General features: G+C 40.9%; 1 protein-coding gene and 1 long non-coding RNA gene across 2 annotated transcripts in view; both read left to right on the forward strand.

The window, feature by feature from the left end:
- Positions 1-25999, forward strand: part of abat (4-aminobutyrate aminotransferase) — a 40981-nt gene that overhangs the window by 9724 nt on the left and 5258 nt on the right. The window contains exons 2-15 of the mRNA XM_079643439.1: positions 2239-2376; positions 3602-3699; positions 3776-3805; positions 4960-5077; positions 8132-8181; positions 9952-10032; positions 10317-10409; positions 10722-10784; positions 10878-10941; positions 14219-14367; positions 15614-15751; positions 18072-18239; positions 19152-19298; positions 21686-21797. Of these exons, the coding sequence (XP_079499565.1) occupies positions 2307-2376; positions 3602-3699; positions 3776-3805; positions 4960-5077; positions 8132-8181; positions 9952-10032; positions 10317-10409; positions 10722-10784; positions 10878-10941; positions 14219-14367; positions 15614-15751; positions 18072-18239; positions 19152-19298; positions 21686-21797 (1381 nt within the window). The 5' untranslated portion in view covers positions 2239-2306. The remainder of the gene's footprint in view (positions 1-2238; positions 2377-3601; positions 3700-3775; positions 3806-4959; positions 5078-8131; positions 8182-9951; positions 10033-10316; positions 10410-10721; positions 10785-10877; positions 10942-14218; positions 14368-15613; positions 15752-18071; positions 18240-19151; positions 19299-21685; positions 21798-25999) is intronic.
- On the forward strand, positions 5091-6871 carry LOC307015068. Its single transcript, XR_013801412.1, has 2 exons — positions 5091-5403; positions 5488-6871. It is a non-coding gene; the product is annotated as an uncharacterized lncRNA (long non-coding RNA).

The following is a 25999-nucleotide window of genomic DNA, read 5'->3' on the forward strand; positions in this document are numbered from 1 at the left end:
CAGAGAGGGATCAATAAAACACAGACATGGTTGAGATTAATTATTATTCAGTTGCGCAACAACAATAATAATCTTTGAGTACAACATCACCTGCCACAGCAGTCAATCGTGGAAATGCCCCCTGAATACCAGAAACAGAGGGCAGATATAGGTTCTAAATGACACACGAACATGTTCCCGAACCATGTTTAACGCACACACATTTTCAGGTCTCCTAAACTTGGACATGTTCCAGATGTAGAAAGGTCATCATCTCATGACGTCTTTAGGAGTCTTGCAGGATATGACAACCCAGTCTCACGGCATTTCGTGTTATAGTCACGACATTTAATCTATTGATTCGTGTTCACCAACACGATTTTCCCCTTTTTTTCGTGTCACACAGAACAATTTTAAAAGCAATGTATTTCTATTGGTAGTATGTTTCGTGCCCGCAGCACGTCTTTTTGTCCGTTCGGGTCTTGGACCCAAGTTTTTCATTCATCGCATAACTACACCGTAGTTGTGTATATGGTATGTCAATAAACCTTAGAAAATCTTGAAATCTTGAAAGGGTTGGCAAATTAGTCATAATATACAGTCTTTAATGAACTATTAGTAGAGAATAACGAGTAATGAATATACTTTATTACTCGTTTCCATTCATGCCAATTGCAGATAAATGTTTAGTCTTCTCAAGCACCAACTATCAAATATCTCTCCTGATTGTTGGCACTTGAAAATCACCTTTCCCTGAATTTTACTCAGGTGTAACTAAAGTCTGATTTAAGGGTTGTTTATATTTCACATCATTAATCAGAATCTGCAAAGTAACTCACTGTAGTGGAGTAAAGATACCAGGTTAACCTCTGAATTGTAGTGGAGTAGAATTACAAAGTAACAATGAGCTGTCATGTGGGTATATATTAATACATTATGGACACAAGAGATTTTCACCCATTTATTGATTATATGTTTTACATTTGATAACACCAATGTGTTTAATACTGGCAACTTCTAATTGTGGGAAAAACGAAAACGTTCAGTAGAGACGTCCCATAGAACATTTTGCGAAACACAATAGCCAGAATGTGGGGGGCGTTCGATTCCAGTTTTGGATAGTCTGGCGTGGTTTCGTTCCATTTCAAAGAGCTGTTTGACGCTCGGCGTAACCTTGGCACACTGCCACTCCAACATCCAATCCCAGAGCTTGAAGATTAATCACGGAGACAGTAGTCCTAAACGATAGCTGGGGATTATGGGTAGTGTAGTGTCTTTGGCCATCCTAAACTCAGAAATGTTTTTCGGATTTCATATTTCATTAACACCATATCCCTACATGCATTGCGGCTAAAACATCCAATCAGCGAGCTTAAACCATAGCTGAGGATCTTGGGTAATCAGTTCAGTGGCTGTGTATCGCAATGATGCTCGAAATGTCCCTTATAGGCCTATGTCTGTTTCCGGTTCTTTTTATTTTGAAATTCAGTTCCTGACAGACGCCAAAAAAGCCAGAGATTATGGAATTAAACCAATGAATAAAAACAAGGATGATTGTGTGTTATTGGTGAGTAAATAACAGTGTGTTATTTTGAAAAGAATAACAAATTAGAAGGAAAAAAAGATTTAAAAAATACAGATTTCAGTATTCTGAGGCTCTGAGCCCCATTTCTTTTCCTTACAGAAGACAAAATAAGTCAGACATTATACGATTTAAAATAAAAACAATAATTGTAGCTTGAGATTGAGTAAGAACATGTTTTTATGAACCCCACAGCTTCCGGTCTTCCAAGACCCGAACGGACAAAAAGACGTGCTGCAGGCACGAAACATAGCCTACTACCAATAGAAATACATTGCTTTTAAAATCGTTCTGTGTGACACGAAAAAAAGGGGAAAATCGTGTTGGTGAATACGAATCAATAGTTTAAATGTCGTGACTATAACACGAAATTCCGTGAGACTCGGTTGGATATGAATGATCCAATTAACAAACTATATATACGTCTGCACATGAAAGCACATACATTTCTTTACATTAACTAACACACCAACATCCTTATCGTTTCTTAGCTAATGCATGCTGGATATGAACCACTAACTTTAGACTTTAACTGTATTATATCTGAGGAAGACCTCCCTTGGACTTCCTCTGAACTTTGTCAATCTCCCTCCTTCTCTCTCTCTCTCTCTCTCTCTCTCTCTCTCTCTCTCTCTCTCTCTCTCTCTCTCTCTCTCTCTCTGTCTCTCTCTCTGCAGGTGACAGAGTGAATAAGAGCGGAGGGCAGTAGAGGTCTCACACTTCCTCCTGTCTCGACGGTTTTGTCATGGCCTCCTCGTTGATTAGCCGTCAGTTTGCTCTCTCTCTGCAGAAGAACCTGCGTCTCAGTGCTCCAGGTAAATGCAACTCTCCTTAATACAAATGCTGCTGCAAATATATAACTTTACATTAACCTAGCATATGATGTGCATACAATTCCTTTGCATTATGCTGTAGAACTTTTGCTACTTCAGAGATTTTATAACCTTTATTAAAATTGGTAAGTTAGAAGCCCATGTAATGTTATAATACTTCTGATCTCCAAAGAAAGTATAAAACCATGTTTCCATGTGAAGTTCGAGTAGCATTATATAACCAGTGTTAATAGTTTGGGGTTATTAATAAATGTGCATGCCTCATGCAGGATGCGGTTATAAGAACATGTGCATGCTCCACAGAGTCTCAAAGGTCCTCTCTCCTGTCAATTATTAATCTGTGTGGGTCACACTGAACTATCACAGAAGTGTTTAGAAACATTTTGAATTTCTTAAAAAGGATTATACAAGTGCACAATGGGTAAATGGAATTTCTCGGAAAATAAAGCTACATGCAAACTTTGTGTGAAATCGTTTGACATCTCCACCATGGAGGAGGCGGCATGTTCAAGGTCAAAAACACTACCAAAAATGTAATTACATAACAACTAGCTGTTTGTACTCGGATGTCAGAAGTCTAGAAAATAGTTTAATAGAATTTTGTGAATGTAAAACTTGGTGCGAGTTGAGCACCCTCAAGGAGCTGTTCAGGTAGCATTTTATGGAAACATTTTACTGCAAATGGTCACAATCGTATTATAACATGATCTAAAAATGAAAAATACGATTCATATATGGGTACTAACAAATGCGTGTTCCACTCCACACACAAACACCAACTGATTTGTACAAGTGTTAAATTGTTTTACAAATGCACACAACAAAACCTGAATAAACATTATTTAACATTGAAAGTTGACATAGATCTGGTAAGATCCACATCAGTAACTGCATTTATTTCCAAAGTATGTCATGTTCAGTTTAAGTTTATCAAAAAACAATTTTAAAATGTGGTTCAAAATGAGGCGAGCTACAGACAATTTCGTAATGATGTCTGCATCTCTGTATTCCTCTCTGTTTCCTAGTGGATCTTGTCCGCTCCAATATGACTACAGACATATAGCTGCTTCATACAGTAGTAGCTAATATCTATTTCTATAGCTATGGTGTCCCAGTTAAAGAACACCACCTCGCCTATTTTACCCATGACAGGTAAACACCATGTATGCCATGTGTGTGATTGTGAGAATGTTTTCTATGTTTTCAGGGTGTAGATATGTCAGTAAGGCTGCACCAAAGACCCAGGTGGAGTTTGACTACGATGGACCCTCCATGAAAACTTCAGTCCCTGGACCCCGATCAGAAGTAATGGACAGACACAGACTTACACTCTTTCTCCCCTCACATTTTACACAGTGTGACTAACTCTGTTTTTCTGTAGGAGCTGACGAAACAACTTGGACACATCCAGGTGAGCTGTGTGTGTGTGTGTGTGTGTGTGTGTGTGTGTGTGTGTGTGTGTGTGTGTGTGTGTGTGTGTGTGTGTGTGTGTGTGTGTGTGTGTGTGTGTGTGTGTGTGTGTATGTGTGTGTGTGTGTGTGTGTGTGTGTGTGTGTGTGTGTGTGTGTGTGTCTGTCTCTGTGTCTCTGTGTCTGTTTAGCTATACACGTGAGGACCATAGATTGAAAAACAACCCATTTTGTGAGGACATTTTTACAGTGTAGTGTATGCAATGCTTGTGTAGATGTGTACTTTTTTAAATTGTATAAACAGATCATTAAATTAGTCCAATTTCTACCCATTTACTACCTGCCACATGTGCCTTTTAAGGATTAGCTTTGCCTATTTCCCTGTTACAATTTCCGCACAATCTTGTATTTTGAATCATAATTTAAATGTTTTAGTAGAGCATTTAAGAGAGGTCTTTGACAGCAACTGCATAAATCAGTCATTGAAATCCAAATAATCAGAGCCATAACTGCTCATAAAGGCTCAGGGTTAAGTTCAGAGGAATGGATTCCAGATGCCGATAGCTCCATGAACTGCACATAATTTGCAGCCGCTATCTACCGCATCTCAAGGTCCAGTTCACAAAGGATGTTTTTGCACTGGGATGATGTTACAACGCAAACATGCCCATAAACTCTGCAGCTGAGTGCTATGTGGCAAAGTCTAAATGTGCCTCTGTGGCGGTTGTAAGGTTTAACACTCAGTCAAGGGAATGGCCTTTTCTACCCAAACCTCCTGAAAGTTATTAAGAGAGAGAAAAGAAAAAACTGAAAGCCCAGAAGAAAAATAAATCACTGTAACCGTGTGTGCCCAAAAAGCACAGATTTATGCGAATTGGACTGTTTTTGCAGTGAGAATCATTTGCATGGAAATGGATCCATTTTGAGCCAAATATATTCACATTACTTAATTTTGGACTCGCAAATAGTGGAGGAGCACTGTGATGCTATTTGCTTGGCAGCACACTTGGGGGGGCTTTCTCAGGTGCTTTGAGGTAACCCGATTACTTTAGATATCATCTGTCTGTGATTATTGTTTTAGTCAGCTACCATGTTAACACAGGTGGACTTCTGTTTTGCTCATGCTGTTCTTAATACAGAACATGTCTCTTCCCAGAATGTTGGTGCAATCAACTTCTTCTGTAACTACGAGGAGAGCAGGGGGAACTATCTGGTGGATGTGGACGGCAACCGCATGCTTGATATCTACACTCAGATCTCCTCCATCCCTATTGGTTAGTATTACAATACATCTATAACAGAATAAACAAATCTCAGGAGATATCCTTTGCAGATACTGTAAGTCTTTGAAAGTTAAGTCTGTAAATGATTTCAAACTGAGCGAGGCCACGTCCCAACCAGTCCTCAGGACATTCCTACCAGCGTTACTATCACACATCAGAGAAATATGCTATATGCCATTTGAGTTCTATTTTTTTTATTTCCAGAAATCTGCAGAGGTTACAATCATATTTGTGTGTAGCATTTTTGCAAACAACAACAGCCAAGACAAAAGGCGTAAGAGGAAGAAGAATCATTTTCGAGATGCCCTGAGCAGAACGTAAGCATTGGGAGTCGGGCCAATCCAGGCGTAGCTGATCAAATCTCATCATCACTTCACTGAACTATGCTGTGTGTTCTCCAGCTCCCAGTGCAACACCACTACTGTGCACGCATTCCACTGCAGGGAAGGATTCATCTGTGTTTATGTCACACCTTTACCACACTTATTTGAGCAACACTTTTTCTTAATCATTCTATCACTAAGTAATTGTAAGTAGAGTGTAATGTAAAGAAGCTAGTGTTGCTGTTTTTAGCTCTAATGAATGGGTACATGCAAGAGTTCTGAGGGCAGGCTTCCCAAATATTAAGCATAGGTGACTCAGGGTGCAAGCTAGATTCAATGTAAGTGATTTGACATCTCCTACATGGGAGAGGCTGCAACGGTTAACAACAGAGCAGTCCTTTCCCAGGATCCTTTGCACCCAGTCAAACAATCACAGCTGATTTCATATTCTTCGTATTAAAACAAGACAAATGTGAAGGTTTGGAAGGAGCTCTGTTGCTCTCTCTGTGACTGGATATGAGAGCAGTGCTCCTGGTTTCCCGCTGCAGTCTTCCGGTCTGATTCACTTTGTGCTCCAGGCTCAGGGCCCCCTCACAGAAGGCTTTTGTTGTAGCCAAGAACTCACACACTTCATTCATTCAGTGTTTGAAAGGGAATGAACACCGGGGTTTGCAACTATTAGGCCTACTTACTTCCCAGAATGCATAATAAATACTTTTATTTGAGATGTTATCAGGCCAAAGGTCCCCCAGTATTCAAAATCCACTCTTTCATGTATTTGATACATAAACATGTGTCCCCTCTGTGTAAAGAGACTCTGAAATGTTAAGGGACAAAGACCCCCTCTTATCTCTTTATGTCCTTTATTTCATCTTTATAAACACCTGTCTGAAAATGAGCTGATCAGATTTTGGTGGGTTGTGCAACCATTAGCCAATCACCAACCAATGTAACACCCACATGATCCCCTGAATCTCCTCCTGGAGCACCATTGTGTTTTTTTTAAACCAATCATCTCACAGAGGGGCGTGGCCAGCAGCAGCTCTTGGATGGGTTTATAGATGTGTTTAAAGGATGATGGTATTTTACTACAGCGTTCAGATGATTCTCTCTCTCTCTCTCTCTCTCTTCTCTCTCTCTCTCTCTCTCTCTCTCTCTCTCTCTCTCTCTCTCTCAATAGAAATCTGGAGAAGTGAGAGATAGTGTTGGTCCACTCTTATATCTGTTCCTGTTTGATATGGAGGGGCAGACCTGGCATACGTTTCTTGTATTACATGTTTTAGTTTGTATTACACTCAATAACAAACAATTCATAGGAAGCGATAGTATGGAAGCAGAACGTTGCTCTCTGCTTGGGGGGGGACAGGCCTGCAGTTTATGTAAGCTGGCCACTTCAGTTAAGGTAACATTCAAGATGCAAAGCTTTATTGTCATATCAACATAAAATAAAAGACACACATTAGCATTGCCATTTTGTTCTGCACACTCACAACTGTAATCTAACATGTCATTTCTCAAAGGTATAATTTGGCACGTGTGTGGAAAAATATCTGCATGCTGATACATTCCCCCGACAAGGAACACATCTACTAAATCCAAACATCAAACATTTGAATCCCCATAATTCAGTCAAGTACTCTTAAATCACAAAAGCACTGAACAATTGGGAGGCTCTACTTTGATCAATAAATAAAGTACTATAATACTATCATCAAATATCATGTGAGTGTCAATCAAGAGACAATTTGCTGGAATGTTAACACAGGGATACATTAAGAGATCAAACCAGCAACTCAGGCCAAAAACATACTTGGCAATGTCTGAGACACTACAACATTCAACAGCTCAAGGTCATAGATTTGTGTTTCCTTAACCAGCCAGTTAAAAAATGCTTAATATCACATCAGAAATCTACCCTGTCGTTATTTGTGACTAGGCTCATGTTTTGCTCACCTGAAAAAGAAGCCATTTACATGAACACAATTCAACTTTTTAACAAATCTCTCCGTAGAGTTTGGACAGTTTATTAAATGGGGGCTCTGCTGGTTCCATTTAACAGAACTGTCAATAAACTGCAGACTATCCATGCCTCTGTAAACATAAAACCTAAAGTTATTATATTAAGTGTTCCATTCTTTGTAATTTAAAGAATGAACACCGATATCTGATAACTTGCTATGAGCAAATTCTTTTAATAGCTAGGACTGTCTTAAGCTTTTTGATCCAAACAAACATGATGACTATAAGCAGTTTCCACTGTAGAAATATGTCTGAAAATACTTGGCAAATTAGATCAAAACAAATGAAGAGAAGAAAACCATTTCAGTAAGCCTCCCTGTAAAGTCCCTGATCACTGTCTGTTGAGAACAGCACCACCAATAACTGAAGCAGGAAAAGGCCTGAAGAAAAGTGAACTGGAACTGTATTTTCACCACACTCCTACATTCAAAATGTGTTTGTTATTAAGCTGGATTAGTGTTCTAACATATTATCTGCAGCCACAGTACGCACTTTGACATCACAAAATGTTTCAGACAGGGTTGAGGGGACTTTAGATCTGTTTAGAATTTCAAACAACATAACAAGAGGCCCTGGTCAATTTATGTTTGTGAATGCCTCCAGCCTGTTGACAGCTACGAATAATCAATTCAAACGTTTTTTCAGTAAAAATATTTTCTCTTCTCCTTCTACCCCACCCCCACCTTATTCTGTCCTCCCCCAGGCTACAACCACCCCGACCTCCTCAAACTGATGTCCAACCCCAACAATCTGGTAGGTGCTCTCTATATTTAGCATCTTTTCAGTCAAACTGCAGCGAGAGTGTGGAAGGGTTCCATTTAACAAGAGCAGCCATTTTGTCCTCATCTTTTGTTACATTTCAATGCTTCTGCTTTGGACTGTTCACAGCCTCAGTACTTCTCCAGGTTAAACAGGACCTATCATGCAAAATGCACTTTGTGATGTCTTTTATACATAAATATATGTCCCCGGTGTGTCGGGGAACTCACGCAGCGTCAGAAAATAAAACCCTTTCTCTTTTCCTCCGAACCCAAATCTTTTTAAAATGGGGGTACAACGAGCAGATACAGATTTGCTGCCGATATGACGTCAAATCGGAATCAGAAACAATGCCTGACGTGTTTTTGGACGTAATCTCATCTTTGTTTTAACACTCAGAGCTAACCTGTACTGTGTAGAGCATATGTAGAACTCTGTTTAAAAAGCAGGAAATAAAAAAGGAACTCACCTTGTGATAAACCCGCAAGAGAAAAAGCTTTTGAGCTCCATACTGTTTCAGAAATAATCCTTGATGTGGTTTAGAACAGGATGGCGTTTTATCACAACCAAATTTAGAATTCTGATCAGGCATTAGCTCCGGCTCCTCTTTTGTATTTTTGTATCTAAGGACCCAACATCTGCGTTTCTCTAACAGGGCTGCAAAAGAGGGGTATGAGCAGTATGAGGCATGGCTACAATGGGTGAACTGTTTGGTATTTTAAGCAAAAAACTTCACAGACATGTGTTGTATAGGTATGACCCTACAATATATTTTTCCAATATAGCACAATAGGTCCACTTTAAGTTAGGCCGTGCAAAACCAAGCCCCCATCCAAACAGAGGGCTGAATGCGCTATGAGGAACTCTGCTCTGACACATGGGGAAACAATGGTTCATGCAATGGATACCACTCAGAACATGGGGATATTTCAGAATCTTACAATAGAGTTATAATTGAATAATCAAAAATAGAGTGGCCTGCATTACACTCTAGAGCAGTGTGATCTGACCCTGAGCTCTGGTGGGCATCTTTAATACAAAGTGCATTCACTAAGATTCAGGACTTTAAGGACTGTGATGGTTGAGCTTCTGTTAAGGTGAGTGAAGCAGGCAGGACCCAAATGCAGAATGAACAGAACAAATACCTTTATTTCAAGGTCTTTAACGAACAAACAGAACACTACCTCGTGAACACAGTCAACGACAAACAATGAACCAACAATGACAGACAGAAAAAACAGAACTTAAATAAACACACGAATAATCACGCAAACAAGACACAGGTGAGGAGGGAGGAGAAAAAACAGGGGCACAAGGTGAACACAATCGGGTAATCAGGTAGGAGGGAAAAAAGACAGAAAGCAACAGGCAAGACAGGGGGAGAAGACTTTTCAAAATAAAACATGAAACCAAAGACAGAAAAAGACAAGACAAAACACAACACAGACAGATCGTGACAGCTTCTTATGACTCTGACACTTTGAGAGATGTGTCCATCTAGTAGTTTCCTAAACATAGTAACAATAATAAATAATAAAGCTTTATTTAACACTTTTCAATATTAAAGAACAAAAGACCATTTTAAAGAGGGGTAACACTAATAAAAAGCTAATCTAAAAAGATGTGCATTGGTATACTGTAGTTACACTGTATATATAAACCCAGCGCAGAGCAGCAGTGAGAGAGTGTGCGAGGCTGAGGACAGTCAAACTGGAAATATCTATCTAACTGAATTTTTCATCACGGTTTCTCTCTTTCTCTCAGAGCACGTTCGTTAACCGACCCGCCCTAGGTATCCTGCCGCCGGAGAACTTTCCAGAGAAACTAACCGAAAGCCTCGTCTCTGTGAGCAACACACACACACACACACACACACACACACACACACACACACACACACACACACACACACACACACACACACACACACACACACACACACACACACACACACGCGCACACACACACACACACACACACACACACACACACACACACACACAACGTTTTTCTGAATTTAAATTACTGAAAAGAGCAGATACATGTGTTATTAGCTCTGTTATTATGCTTTCATGCATCTTTTGTTGGTTAAGCCGGTTGAGGGCTGTAATGTGTCCCCCTCCTGTCAGGTGGCCCCCAGTGGTATGACTCGAGTTCAGACCATGGCCTGCGGATCCTGCTCCAATGAGAACGCTTACAAAGCAATGTTCATCTGGTACAGGGTGAGTACTCATCCCAACTTTTGAACTGTGTTCAGAAGTTTCCAGCTGCCTCTCTGCAGCGCTCAGACCCCTGAGAGACACCAATGAGGGACAAAGTGAGAACATGTGACCACAGAGTGAGGCAGAGAGACACACTTTAAGAAAATCAGTCTGTTCTACAAAAGACTGACAAAAATTAGACACACGTCTCCCTGACGATAACAAGGAAACTGAGCTGTCTGGGTAATTGAGTGAAAAATAAGAAGGTATTTATAATCTCAGCAGCTAAATGTCCATGTAGCTTCACCACCTTTGTGTTTGCTTCTGCCACAGAACAAGGAGCGGGGCCACAACACCCCGTCTGAGGAGGACCTCAGCTCCTGCATTATCAACCAGGTGGGGGAACACTTCTTTTTACATTTCATATTAAAGTATGAAAAGTTTGCATATTCTGGTATCGTGTCTCTTACCTCTCTGTTTGTCTCTCAGTCCCCAGGCTGTCCAGAACTCAGTATTTTATCTTTCATGGGGGGTTTCCATGGAAGGACCATGGGTATGTGAATTAAGCCTTTTATACACACACCTGATGGTTGCTGTTCTCCAACAGTGTTTTGAGGTGCTCTGCTCCTTTTGACACATTGCTAATGCATTCTGAACCAGCAGCTGTCTCGCTGAGCTGCCAGAATAAAGCCCTGGAGGGAGGCTCAGTGGATTCATTCTACGGAATGTTAACACAAATAGACATTTCCCTTAAACACTACAGATCTGTGTCTGCTTATTTATTAGATTAATTCAGTCCCCTTGACATTGAAGGGTTATCTTTACAACATCTGAATGACCTGAACAGGACACACATCCTGGAACACTTTGAAGGGCTCAAGCCGGTTCAGTGTAGGGTTTAAATTAAAGGGGACTTATCATGCAAAGTGCACTTTTTACAAGCAGATCCAGAATTTTCGCTCCTATAACATCATTGGCGACATCCGGCCGACGTGACACGTCCCACTTATCGTCTCTGGCACACGTGACACGTCCCAACCTATCGTCTCCGTATACAGTCGCAGCTGTGTGTCTGTGCATTCAGCAGCATGTCTGAGGCTTAGACTAACGTTGTTATATATATAATACATATAATAATAATAATACATTTAATTTATATAGCGCTTCTCATCTGCCAAGACAAATCTCAAAGCGCTTTGTTCCAGCGGTAAACACTTAAGAAAGAACATGTCAAGCTATGTGCTGTATCAGAAACAATGCGCGGCGTGTTTAGGGAGTAATATGCTTTGTGTTTACATTAGCAAGCATGCTAACACTCAGAGCTAGCCATGGAGCTAACGCTGTAGACTACTGAAGAGAATATGTGAAACGTAATGTCCTTGTGGTAAACCCTGCGAGAGATAAAGGTTTGAGCTCCATACCGTTTCAGAAATAAAGCTTGGTTAGAAGCTTAACATGCGCATCCGCAGCGTTTAGCTGAGATCTCCCGGTAGCAGGGGAAAGCTGCGTGACGCTACAAAGGGGCGTGGCTAGCAGAAGAATCAGCCTGTTCGCAACAGGGCTGCAAAAGAGGGGTATGAGCAGTAAGAGGCATGGCTACAATGGGTGATCTGTTGGTATTTTAAGCAAAAAACCTCACAGACATGTTTTGTATAGGTATGGCCCTACAATATATTTTTCCAATATAGCATAATAGGTCCACTTTAAAGGTCCCATTACATGCTTTTCCGGTTATTACCCGTCCCCTTGTGTGTTATGTTGCTTTTTCTGCATTTAAATGGTCTGCAGAGTCAAAAACCCTCAAAATACACCCGGTAGCGAGTAACACTCTAACACAGAAAATACCTGTCTATGCTGCCCCAGAACGCCTCGTTGGAGATTTTTCATTTTCAATTTTTTTCTTCCTAGGTATGGTGACATAACCATACCCAAATGGACCAATCCGCGGAGCCGTTACGTTAAGTCCCCGCGGACTTCCTCACACACACACACTCAATCTTTTCTCAGCTGCTGCTCCGCGGATTTCTCAGCCTGAGACGGCGGGACGCGGCGAGGCTGTGAGTCTGTGTGTGAGCACACACACAGACTCACAGCCAGGCTGCGTGTGTGTGTGTGCTCGGGCTGGTTCCGGGCTGGGTTTTGCTGTGTCTCGCTGTCTCGCCGACACCACGCAGCAACCAGGAAATCACACCAGTAACCCAGCTCACACTGTCCGCTCCTCACAGCAGCGAGCTTTGCAACGTCCCGCCAACACGGCACCCAGACCCCACGCAGCATTCTCATCTGTTTGTCATTGCTGGTGTCATTTTCTGGTTGCTAACAAACGCCATTGTAACACATAATCAATGATGTTCCGCTGTAACGGTGGTGGACTCATCAGAACAGAGTGGGCAAGCTGACCAATCAGAGCACAGTGGGCTCACAGGGAGGGGGGGGGCAGGAGCTCCAACAAGCCGTTTAGGACAGAGAGTGAATACACATACTATACAGAGATGCTGTATGAGAAACCAATGTGAGTTTGGAAAATTGAACAATGTAAATATATTCTAGTAGACCTCAACAATGGAATTATGATCAGTAGAAATGGCCATGATATGGGACCTTTAAGATTATGGCTATTGTTTTTCTTTTAGATTTTTCAGCTTCCAAACTGAATTAAAATATTTGTCTTATATTTGTGACATCTATCTGTGAGAAATATTTAGTTTTCACTTTCGAATTTATGACAGTTTAATATCAAGGAATCTTCAGTATTTCTTCTCATAAATTACGTTAATGCCGTTCTTCCTTTGAATATTTCCTCCCCACTGGTTCTCTATATATGTGTATTTCACATCAATAATGCTTCTGGTTTTGAAACAGCAATGATCAGAGCACACACATGTGCAGACAGGGTACAGAGATGTGGTTTCAGCCTCACTTTATATTATTGTTTTCTTTCTTGCTGGCATGTTCATCAAATAACAGCTTCACACACTTTGTAAAGCAAGGTTCACAGTAGTGTCATGTTCAAGAGTTGATGTCACCCATTGAAGGGGGCAGGAGAGGAAAATCAGTGTCAGGGTGTGCAAGCTCTGATTTGCCTTATGCAAATATCCCAAAATATACATATGTAAAACATCCCCTGCATATTTCCATACTGTGGGGAATTGTTTCGACCAGCATATCTGGAACTAGCAAAACAGGAACACACTTGATCTTGATGTCTGGTGCTGTATACTAATATTCTCGGCTATATTGCAGTGACCCTCAGTGTACAAGTTATTCTTCTGATTATGGTGAGACCTTCCTTTAAAAACATGTGACAGCTTCCACAGACACAGAGAGACATTAACGTCACAATGTCACCAAGTAGAAAATACATAATTTAGCAACCGGATCATGAGGATACAAGACCCCATAAGATTAACTCCTACAATATTTATATAATCACAATAATATTAGCTAACAGGTGTACTTGTAGCTTATTCAGAGCTTTCAACCATATTTCTCAGGGTGATTTTAGAGAATGGAGCTGGGTAAAGTGACCATCACTCCATCAGGTCCTGTAATACTCACCTTTGTGACGCTCAGAAATAATCTGAAATGTGTTTTAGTCAATTCTCCTTTGGCAGATTTTTCTATGGGTTGTAAACTAAACCCCACACTTCCTGTAGATGTTTCACATTAAAAGGGATGGGAGGATTTTGCTCTATAGATGTATCATTGCTAGTTATATACTTGGAGCACACCTGAAACACTCACATTATACATGCATTCAAATGAAAAGGTGGAGTTATTATTGCAGCATCATAGATTCATGGCTAACACTATGATTTTACCTTGTTAAGGTTGCTTGGCAACGACCCACTCCAAAGCAATCCACAAGCTGGATGTGCCGTCATTTGATTGGCCGATCGCTCCGTTTCCTAGGCTTGAGTACCCGCTAGAAGAATTTACCAGAGAGAACGCACATGAAGAGGCTCGCTGTCTGGAGGAGGTGTGTGTTTTGTGTGTGTGTGTGTGTGTGTGTGTGTGTGTATGTGTGTGTGTGTGTGTGTGTGTGTGTGTGTGTGTGTGTGTGTGTGTGTGTGTGTGTGTGTGTGTGTGTGTGTGTGTGTGTGTGTGTGTGTGTGTGTGTGTGTGTGTGTGTGTGTGTGTGTGTGTGTGTGTGTGTGTGTGTGTTTAAATCATATATACATTCTCCATAAAGAACACATTTGTTACAAGGCCGTGTTAAAAAATGGCAACTTTCATTTAAATGTTAGAATATTGTATTCACATAAATATCTCATTAATTTATTTCAATCTTTATAAGAAAAAAAATCATACCAAATATCGTACCAACTCATAAAAAATGCTGCTGCTCTCTGCTCACCACTTATAGATGCAATCGCAACTAACTTTTAAAAAAAAAGTGATGTTGAGCAGTGATATCTGTGGAAGGAGACATTAGAAATCTACATTACTTTAGGTTGACAGTACAGTGTGTGGAGCAGTGTTCCATGCATGCTTATTTTCATTAAATATATATGTTTATCAGCACATAGTGCTATAGCTTTGTGCAGTTACTAGCCTGTTAAAATATGATTTGTTTTTGAATGAATGTCATCTAGCCTTATGTCAAATGAAAACAGGAAAAGGAGCAGCTTGTCTCATTTGATTTCTCAATATAATCAAAGTGTGTATTCACTTTAAACTATATGACGTAAAGCTGTCATATATACCCAAACTGGATCTGACAGAAGTGCATGACACAGATCTCTGACAGGTAACTCTGCCCCCTCCTGGTGCTCCATTGCTATGCACAAGTTTACAGGTTTAGTATGTCTGGCGAAAAGTTAAAAAAACGATTCAAATCCAAAGACAACTCTGTCCAACTTTGAAATGTGTTCTGTCCACCAACATTACAATCAACAAATAAGTTCAGCACCACTCAAGGGATTGTGTCTTATCACATAAAATCACGGTTAACTGTATTTGTTCTATTATCTAATGCCGGCTTATATTTTGAGATGTTTATATTTTAGAATTGTTTATTTCTACTCTTTTAAATTCTGATTATGTGTAATGGCTTGTTTTTTTTATGCTGCTGCAACGAATATATTTCCCAATTCGGGATCAATAAAGTACATTTTATCTTATTTTATGTATGGCCAATATGCATTATACACACATTACATGTATAAGGTAGCTGCTTGTTAAATGTATATAAAATGTATAATCATATAATAATAATATTAAAGGTGGAGGATCTGATCGTGAAGTGGAGGCAGAAGGGGAAGCCTGTGGCTGGGGTTGTGATCGAACCCATCCAGGCTGAAGGTGGAGATAACCACGCCTCCTCTGACTTCTTCAGGGGACTCCGCGACGTCGCACGCAAGGTAACAAACACTCATCACTATAGCAACAGATCTATAAAGGACTTGACTTGTGACTGTGATGGTTCAGCTTCTTATGACTCAGACACTTTGAGAGATGTGTCCAGATGTTTCCATGAAGGCAAATATTCAAGATCTCTAAAACTTCTTAAAGCCACAGATCCAGCCCCCATTTAGAGACAAACACTGAGACTAAATATAATCTAAGTAAGGGATAATGTGCAGCGAGGTGGTCATTATTGAAGAAAGAACACCCAACAGGTCGAAGTCTCTGTAACAGTCCAAGTCTGTTCACAGTTTCTGTTCCACTAACAAGTCCTTAAACTCTGAAGAGCCCAAACTATTTCAAGGGTGCTACTGTATGTCATCGAGTCCCGCCGAAGGACTGTTCCCATGTCCAGGATAATTGGAATTCTACCGAGGCCGGCGTCCTTCTTTGCGGGAAATTTCAAGGCTGCACATGTGTATCCTCCGCGGTCTTAAAAATCCCCACAATGCTTTGCGCACGGCCCAATTTCCAAAATATTTGGCGGAAATCGCGCTCCATTTAAGGCAGGGCCTCGCATATGACGCACACCTGCACACCTGTTAGCCTGTTCCACCATTCTTCGTTTTCCGAGGCTAGGAAGGATTCTTGCCTCGCTTCTGAAGGACCTGACTCGGATGTCCTACCAAAGAAGCGTCCTTGACATTGAGAAACACCCAGGCTGCATCTCAGGTCGGTTAAATGGAATCCTTGCGTCCCTCACTTGCGTCGTTTCCCTGAGTTTAGTCCCTCCCACCAGGGAAGCATGGAGAGACGCAAGGAAACCACGAGAAGCAGGGAAATTAGTTTTAAGAGCAATGGGACGTCCTTTCCTCCGGAGCGTCACGTGAAGCAACATCCGTTTGAGATGACGCTGCACAGCTGATCGTCTGACAGCAGCTCTGTCCCCGTTATTTTCACAAACACCCATGCCTCTGTTAGTACACATTTTCTGACACAAACATTTGTATTATCTGTTGTAGACCCAAATACATTAAATAAAATAAGAACTAATTCTCAAAAAAGATAAACGCCATTCTTAAAATGTATAAACGAACAATAGTTTGATTAATATTGATTAAAGTGCACAATATAAATAAAATAATTGAGAGATGAAAAATAGATATGTTATCTATCAAAACCCAGTTAGATTAACATTCATTGGATTGCAAACTTTGTTTGTTTGTTTGGATATGTAGCAAATTAACATTTTAAATGGCACTTAATGACTGACTGAATGGAAATGACAATAAATGAAAATGTAAAACGAAAAAAGCGATCATGAAAAGGTTTCCAATAAATGAATAAAATGATTTTTGTCCACTTTGTTGTTCAGATATATCACATATTTGTAACTAAATGATACATTAATTGAAACAAAACACAGTATAGACTGAGGAGTGAGTCCCGTGAGGTTCATGTGTTTTCTTCACTCCGCTGGGAAACTGCTCTCATGTCAAGAAGCATCAGATCAGTGCATGCACTGCATCGTCCAATCAGTGAGCGATACACAGTAAGGGGGCGGGGCGAGTGTCTGAGGATTTCACCTGAGGATGGTCTGGTGGTTCCTCGATTATCGCTCCTCCATTATCACTCCTCGACCCTTGATCCTCGGTCCTCCGGCAGAAATAATGGGACGCTACTCAAGATGGCGCAGACAAATCAACTTCCGGTGATGCAGAGGAGCGAGGAGCGAGGAAATGAAAATAACCGACCTGAGATGCAGCCCCTGTGTTCCTGTTGGTGGTTATTTCCTGTCTGTCTCCTTTTGCTGTTCCTGTTAGTGTTTAATTCCTGTCTGTCTTCTTCTGTTGTTCCTGTTAGTGTTTACTTCCTGTCTGTCTTCTTCTGCTGTTCCTGTTAGTGTTTACTTCCTGTCTGTCTTCCTCTGCTGTTCCTGTTAGTGTTTACTTCCTGTCTGTCTTCTTCTGCTGTTCCCGTTAGTGTTTACTTCCTGTCTGTCTTCCTCCGCTGTTCCCGTTAGTGTTTACTTCCTGTCTGTCTTCTTCTGGTGGTCCCGTTAGTGTTTACTTCCTGTCTGTCTTCCTCTAGCGATTTCTCTGAAGTCCAACGCTCTGTCTTTTAACTTATTTCCTTCTGGTCATTGATCGTCCTTAGCGGCGGTCATTATTTAGCTGAGTCTACTATCAAGTTTTAAGAACCTCTGAAATGTCCAAATCAGAATCGAGTATTTAGCCAAGCCGTGTAATAATGAGTATTAAATGTATTTAGAGGTCACAGGGTCTTCACCACAGTCAGTCACAGTTCACGGTGTCTGTTCACCTTCTGTCTCTCTAGCATGGCTCTGCTTTCCACGTGGATGAAGTGCAGACAGGGGGGGGGACCACAGGGAAGATGTGGGCCCATGAGCATTGGGGCATGGAGGACCCAGCTGACATTGTGTCCTTCAGTAAGAAGCTTCTGACGGGGGGCTACTACCACAAGGATGAGTTCCAGGCGGATGAGGTTTGTGTTTTTTTGTTCTCCAGGGACATTCAGACCACATATTAAAGAGGTTTTATATTCTGTGATTCAGGTATGATTAAGTAAAACAGACTTAAGCTCTGTTGAAAGGGGGAAGGGGGGGGGGCAGCAGGGAGAACTCAATGAGTCACCTCAAGGGCAGTGCCTTTTTGTAAATTATCCCACTGAGGAGAGAGGAGGGTGAGAAATCGTTATATTTGTATACTTGTAGTTTATAATACTGGGAAAGATTATATCCAAGCCCTTCATTCTCCTCTCTACACTTGAGACCCCTGAGGATGAATTATTCACCATGAATCTGTCGGACAAACCTCTTGATGATCCAGCTAATCTTGGAGTTTCTCCACTTTTGAGGCTAAACATGTTAAGTTGGTGCTCAGGGTGCTAAGGTCCCTGGGGGGTCATTTATAAAAACAAAGGGTTAATCATCGAAGGAGCCTGAATGTGCTGAGTCAGTGTTTTACATAAATTATCCACAGCTATCCAGTCACGACTGTAGTTCCTTAGTTTACACCAGAGAGGATGGTCAGAGGATCACAGGGAAGTGAAACAGGAAACTGTCTAAATTTTATTCAATCTAATTGACATATTTCTGAATACAATGCAGTCTAAGAGTAGCATGCATGGGCTCACAATTGGTCAACCCTGTGATGTAAACTACTAATGAATGAATGAATAGCATTTGTTTAGCTGTAGGTGTCTGTCCATCACTGTCTGGACAATTATTGTTTCTTTTTGCACACTGCTAAAAAACAGCACACATAAAATGTACGTTTTGGATGTTTTTAGAACCTTGTGTTTTTGTCACGTTTAGATATTCAAAGCTGTTTATAGGATCATTGGTAATTTTACATTAACTGGAGTTTTTCTTCTGTATCTGTTATCTCTTTTCAGCCATACCGTATCTTTAATACATGGATGGGCGACCCTTCCAAGAATCTGATCCTGTCTGAGGTTCTCAATGTGATCCGCAGAGAGAACCTTCTGGAGGAGGTGACCCGCTCTGGGAAGGCGCTGATGAACGGCCTCTTTGAGCTACAGGTACTGCATGTTTGTTTGTAAAGGTTATGACTTTTCAAGTTCAGGTGACCCACACAATTAACTAGCATGCATTATGTGGTGAAGGTGTTTTTCACCTACTGTATTTCACCGCCCAATATCAAGAATTACACAATTGCTTTAGGGGGGGCTTAACCCATTTTTTGTCAGTTGATCGAGGAAAAACAACTTAGGAGAACGGACTAAGGAGATATTTAAAGTTAGCCAGTCTAAAGCAGCTAAAGGGTGAAACATGATCATATGTTGTAGTTCTTGTCAACTCGTTTGCCAGTCTTCACAAAGCCATAAAGTATTGTGTTGGAAGCCGTTGCGGGTGGTGGAAAATATTTTTGGTGGGGCTATGGAAATGGGCCAAATTGAGGCTTAAAAATATGAGATAAACCATAATCTTCAGTGTGGTTAGCTATGAATCCTCCAAAACGTCCAAATACCTTGTCCTGGACATAGTTTCTACAGTATAATGTTTGTAAAAACTGTTTTTAACCTTGTTGTACGGCGACCTTGAGTGCCTTGAAAGGCGCCTTATAAAATAAATGCATTATTATTATTATTATTATAAACTGTACACACTGGTGCTTTGGGAACACTCAAATGATTTAATTCCCATTTAAAATCAGGAGACTAAATACGAACATTATGTATGTGTGTGTGTGTGTGTGTGTGTGTGTGTGTGTGTGTGTGTGTGTGTGTGTGTGTGTGTGTGTGTGTGTGTGTGTGTGTGTGTGTGTGTGTGTGTGTGTGTGTGTGTGTGTGTGTGTGTGTGTGAATGTGTGTGAATGTGTGTGTGAGTGTCATGCTTGCCAACCCTCCCGATTTTCGCGGGAGACTCCCGATTTCATTGCCCTCTCCCGGTTTCCTCCCCGGGTCATATTTCTCCCGCATTTCTCCCGATTTCTGACAAAATCAGATTTACTCACGACTGTTTCCACTCTGAATTTAATACAGCTACACCATTGTTTGGTTTCCATGGTAGCGCGTCTCTTTAGCAGCGCGCACAAGTCTGAGAGGGTGAGGAGTCACAGAAAACTGAACAAGAATCGACAACTCGACCCTCTGCTCACTCCTTTCCTGTAAAATACAGGTCCAGCCCACACATACAGTATGCTCCATGGTGCTACAGGCATTGCACTTACAACTACAATAGGCATGTAAATGTTAATCTACAGCTCCGGCGATCCACTAGCACCGGAGTCTCCACCTGCAGACGCAGCCATCCTCATCAACTACTGACTGTAGCACAACCTTGGATACGATTCCAAACAACTCACAGACTGCATCGGGCGCTGAAATTACCGCCCTGTAACCATCAGATCTGACGACGCTGATTGGCTGAAATTATGTTTCGGCGGCATAGTTTACAGATAGCAACAGTCAGCTTGTTGGCTGCTGCTGCTCTGGCTGAGGGCTCCTTTCTTAGCGCCCAGACGAGAGAGGGTAATGATACACGCTGCGGCCAGGCAGAAAACATGTGACTTATCAGTAACTTTAGACATCGTAAAACAATTTTAAACGAGATGTTATTGTAGATTATACATTTTACTGATACCAACTATATCATATTTACCTTGTTCATTAAAAATAAAAATATTTTTAAAATATATATATATTTTTTTTAACATTTTTAATGACAATCAAACATGTGGGAAGAGGGTGGGCGGCAACCCTAGCGCCCCTATGGGCCGGCCGCCACTGGTTGGGAGTGTCGTGCCTTGTGGGGATATCATGATATACCGTGTGGCTTTATGAATTTTGTCAACCCTATGTGAAATGATCAAGAACACTGAGTGTTTGGTTGGGTTTTTTGAAGCCAGTGAGTGACGATAGCTCTGTCTCTGTGTCAGTCTGAACACCCTGGTCTATTTTACATGACAAATTGTTATTATACGTGTTTATGTAGCCTCACTGTTTCACATTTTGTATTGATTCTATTCATCAATTTACATTTACATTTGTTTGCAGGGATATAATATTGAGTCATTACCAAATATTTTGATATATAACGCATTTAAATAAATTGTAACTATGCTCAGAATTAGCTTTCACAGTAATAAAACTAAACGGTAATATTGATAAGCGTGTTGAAATGTATAGCAGTGAGGATCAAATTAATTCCCATTCCTAACATTCACAGATGCTCCTATTTATACAGTGCTACTGTAGCCACTCAAATATCTCTGGGTATGATATAATACTGTTTATTAACCAATATGAATATAAAACCAATGTGAAAATGTTGAATGTTATTTGCTGATGACCAGGATTACTGTGACTAATTGTGTTGATGGCCTACATGTGTGTGAACATGACTTACATGTGTGTGAACATGACCTACATGTGTATGAACATGACCTACATGGTGTGCTCCCCAGGCTCAGTACCCCGGCATGTTGAGCCGCGCCCGAGGAGTGGGCACCTTCTGTGCCATAGATATCCGTGATGACGAAACACGTAACCGCATCCTGATCACGGCCAGAGACAAAGGTATTAAGTAAAGAACCTTTCATCTTTCCTTTCTGTGACACGGGAATCCAAACTCTGACATGTGAGAATGTGAGAACACAGTCATTGGAATATGGGACAATGGCATTCTTCCTCATGTCACCCTTTTAGCTCACACAGCTGGAATGTATATATTTTATGTATATTTGTATAATGTTTATTTACAGTGAAACTAAATCCAAATTCCATACTTGCCATCTTCATTTCACAAATGTATAAAAGTGTGCAGCAAAAGCACATTAAATGAGAGGCTCATTTAAAAAATAATTTGAAATCCCCACTGGTTGGTTTGAAATGCATGCTAAAGTAATGGCCCCATTCCAATCCCCACCCCCTTCCCTCTCTCTGATTCCATTTAGTTTGCGCTGTCAAATTCAGGGTTTGCTGCATTAAGTGCCCCTAGTAGGAATAATTTAGTGGGAATGCTGTTAACAGAATTCCAACTAACTGTTCTTCTACGCACAACATTTTTTAGTGGAAATGCTGTTAACATCATTCCAACTAAATGTTATTCTACGGACGAAAAGTTTATTATTCCGCCGGTATTTTGGCCCTCTTCTCCTCCCGCATTGAACATCGCAGAAACTACGTTCGAACATCAAAACGTTCAGCTTGGTCGGGAATCGATGGCTATTACTTTTCTCATTCATAACTTTCATAATTCCAGAGATACATCCCATAATACTTCAAATGTTTAACATTGAAGTCAATGGAGAAAATCTTCAGACTTCAACAAATCTTCATGCAACTCAACTGCTAACTGTTCATTCATACTTTCACTCAGACACCTCATTCCAACTTTAAAATGTTACACATCTTTCTGACATTATTCATGTAAAACAACTTTTAAATCTGATTCTTACTTTTAGAGATATTAAACATTGTTCAGACCTTGTTTTAGAGGTTTTCTTCCCATTTTTACATTAACAAGAGTGTGTGATGTCACAGCTAGAGTGGAGGACAGCTTGAAATTCGCATTCATATTTCTTTTTAAAACTGCCATAATTCCCAAACCCTACATTCTTGAGACATAATTTTTTAGATAAACGTAGGAAAACATCTCGTAGCTTGAAAAATGACAAATAATTAAGCAAAAATAATTAAACAAAGTGCCTCTTGAGGGCATGAAGTGACAAAAACGTTCAACATGTCTCCATTAAAGCCCATTGTAATTTCAGGCAGATATTTCCTCACAGCAGCAGCCGCACACCTTTAGTTAAACTACCAAAAAGGCCACATTATTAACCCGAAAGTACACAAAAATTACACCATAGATACTCAACTTCCTTGACATGCTTCACATTTTGAAATTTCACAGATATCTGTTACGGTTCTTCCACAAAACGTTCACATGTAAGCATGGGCGCGGGAAGGGGGGTGCTGAGGGCGCTGCAGCACCCCCTAGCGGCAGGCAGGGGGTGCGGAGCTCCCCTGTCTGAATTATTATTTGACGGTTATTGCTGCTCCCGCTGTGCATAATCTGTGTAATATGTAGCCAATAAATTCCACATTGTTGGTAAAATAATATTTTGGCCTGCCCCGAATGTTTTTTCTGTAGCCCCGGACAATTCTACCTCAATAATATAATACATTAACCGTGCTTTACGTGAATCTCATCAAGACACTAGAAAGGACTGCAGGACTGTAATTTCCCGTGTTCAGTGAATGCAACAGAGGCAAGACACCAGACAAATCAGAGAGTTGCATGGAAATAAAAGTGTGCTTGTGTCATTCAAGCTCGCGGCTCTGTGTGTGTGCGGAAATAGCGCATTTAGTGTGTGTGAGAGAGGGGAGAGAGAGAGGGACCGGTGCCAGCAGCAGGGACCGTGTTGTTAGCATCTGGTTAGCTAGCTGCACTAACGGACATACGGAGCTGTTTGTTCCACAACAAGCTTGAGGAGAGCTCTCCTCTCAGACTGAGAGGCTCAGGTGAGCTAAAGGACTCTCTGAGTGTTTAGAATTTAGATAGTTAACTTTAGTCTAAGTTATCTCAGTGGGTCTCAAACGGTTTGTTCAAAAATTATTCAAAAGATTATTTCCGCGGCACACCTTCATATGATCATTGTAGTTATAAAAAAATAAGAGAATAAAGGAAAAACAGTTATGAAATACTATATGGCAGTAAAACAAGAATACAGTTTGAAAGGGGAGTGATTTGTAAAATATCCATAAAGAAAAAGAACATCTGCTTACAGTTGTGTTTCATCTGGGTGTTGAGAGATGTATCCATAGATCTCTTAATGTTGCTCTCAAAGTGCACCAGATTGATGCTTTTAACTTCAATATTTAAAACAAATCTTCCCGGGGGAGCGTCCCCCGGACCCCCCTAGAGAAGGTGAGGTCCGTTCCCCACTCGTAAAAAATAGCACTTTACCCCTGCCTATATGCTGTGAGGTGATTATCGAGCCTTCATTGTAACAGTCGCGGGTGTGCTGTGTGTTTGCGTGTGGGGAGTTTTTTTGTGCGTGCTCTATAGTGCCCGTAATAGTGTTCACTGGAGTCCAGCACCTCAGCACCCCCACTCAAAATACCTTCCCGCGCCTCTGCATGTAAGAGGTTCATCTCTCATTCAGAACAGTGAAGCCTTTGAAGTCGTTAGCTCAACTATAAACACCTGTGCAATGGAACACGATGATGTCATCACTCCAACTGACATGCTCAGAGCAGAAGACTTCAGATAGCAGTGTGCAAACAGTCCAGCCGTGAAGACATCTACTGGATAGTTTTGAGATTTCTTCAAATGCCGTTGCCATGGCAACACAATGCTTGCCTTGAAGCACGGTTTTTTCATAACTTCAGTGAAAATACTCAAAACAGCCCAGAACTTCACAGGTTTTGGTAACGATGCAGCCATCAACGCATCTAAGCGTAGGTGTCATCAAATGCCGTTGCCATGGCGACGGACCACTCGCCATGAAAAACGATGTGGCTGTAAGTCCCATCGACACGGTCCAATCGTCCCCCAATCTTCACTTGTATATCACCGGTCCATGCCTCAACAGCTCTACGCCAAATCTGAGATCTCACCATGTGCCGTTTCCATGGAAACGCATCCCTCGCCATAAAACATGATGTCGCTATAACTCCTATGACAATGTTCAAAAAGTGCTCAAACTTCATATGTTTGCTAACAGTCCAGCCGTGAAGACATCTACGGGACAGTTTTGAGATTTCTTCAAATGCCGTTGCCGTGGCAACACAATGCTCGCCTTGAAACACGGTTTTCTCATAACTTCAGTGAAACTGCTCCAAACGCCCCAAAACTTCACAGGTTTGGTAACGATGCAGCCATCAACGCATCTAAGTGTATTATGGGGTGTCATCAAATGTCGTTGCCATGGCGACAGATCATTTGCCATCAAGTTAGTTCAGAAGATTGCAGTTCAAATATTCTGCTACTTTTCCAAGCCTTTTTACTTTCTTTTCTTCTCTCATCACACATTCAAGCCCCCAGTGTTCATGTATCATTTCAATCTCAAGTCTTCACTTTATCGTCTTACACATTACATTTCAGCATAGCAGTGTAGCGTGAGCTTTTCAGCATAAAGCATTCCCACTAGCAATTTCTTCAGGAATTGCATTCTCTAGTTTAGTGGGAATGCTGTTAACAGCATTCCAACTAACTGTTATTCTACCGACGAAAAGTTTATTATTCCGCCGGTATTTTGTCCCTCTTCTCCTCCCGCATTGAACATCGCAGAAACTACGTTCGAACATCAAAACGTTCAGCTTGGTCGGGAATCGATGGCTATTACTTTTCTCATTCATAACTTTCATAATTCCAGAGATACTTCCCATAATACTTCACATTTTTAACATTGAAGTCAATGGAGAAAATCTTCAGACTTCAACAAATCTTCATGCAATTCAACTGCTAACTGTTCATTCATACTTTCACTCAGACACCTCATTCCAACTTTAAAATGTTACACATCTTTCTGACATTATTCATGTAAAACAACTTTTAAATCCGATTCTTACTTTTAGAGATATTAAACATTGTTCAGACCTTGTTTTAGAGGTTTTCTTCCCATTTTTACATTAACAAGAGTGTGTGATGTCACAGCTAGAGTGGAGGACAGCTTGAAATTCGCATTCATATTTCTTTTTAAAACTGCCATAATTCCCAAACCCTACATTCTTGAGACATAATTTTTTTGATAAACGTAGGAAAACATCTCGTA

Source organism: Notothenia rossii (genome assembly GCF_949606895.1).
Source record: "Notothenia rossii genome assembly, chromosome: 8".
Taxonomy (NCBI): domain Eukaryota; kingdom Metazoa; phylum Chordata; class Actinopteri; order Perciformes; family Nototheniidae; genus Notothenia; species Notothenia rossii.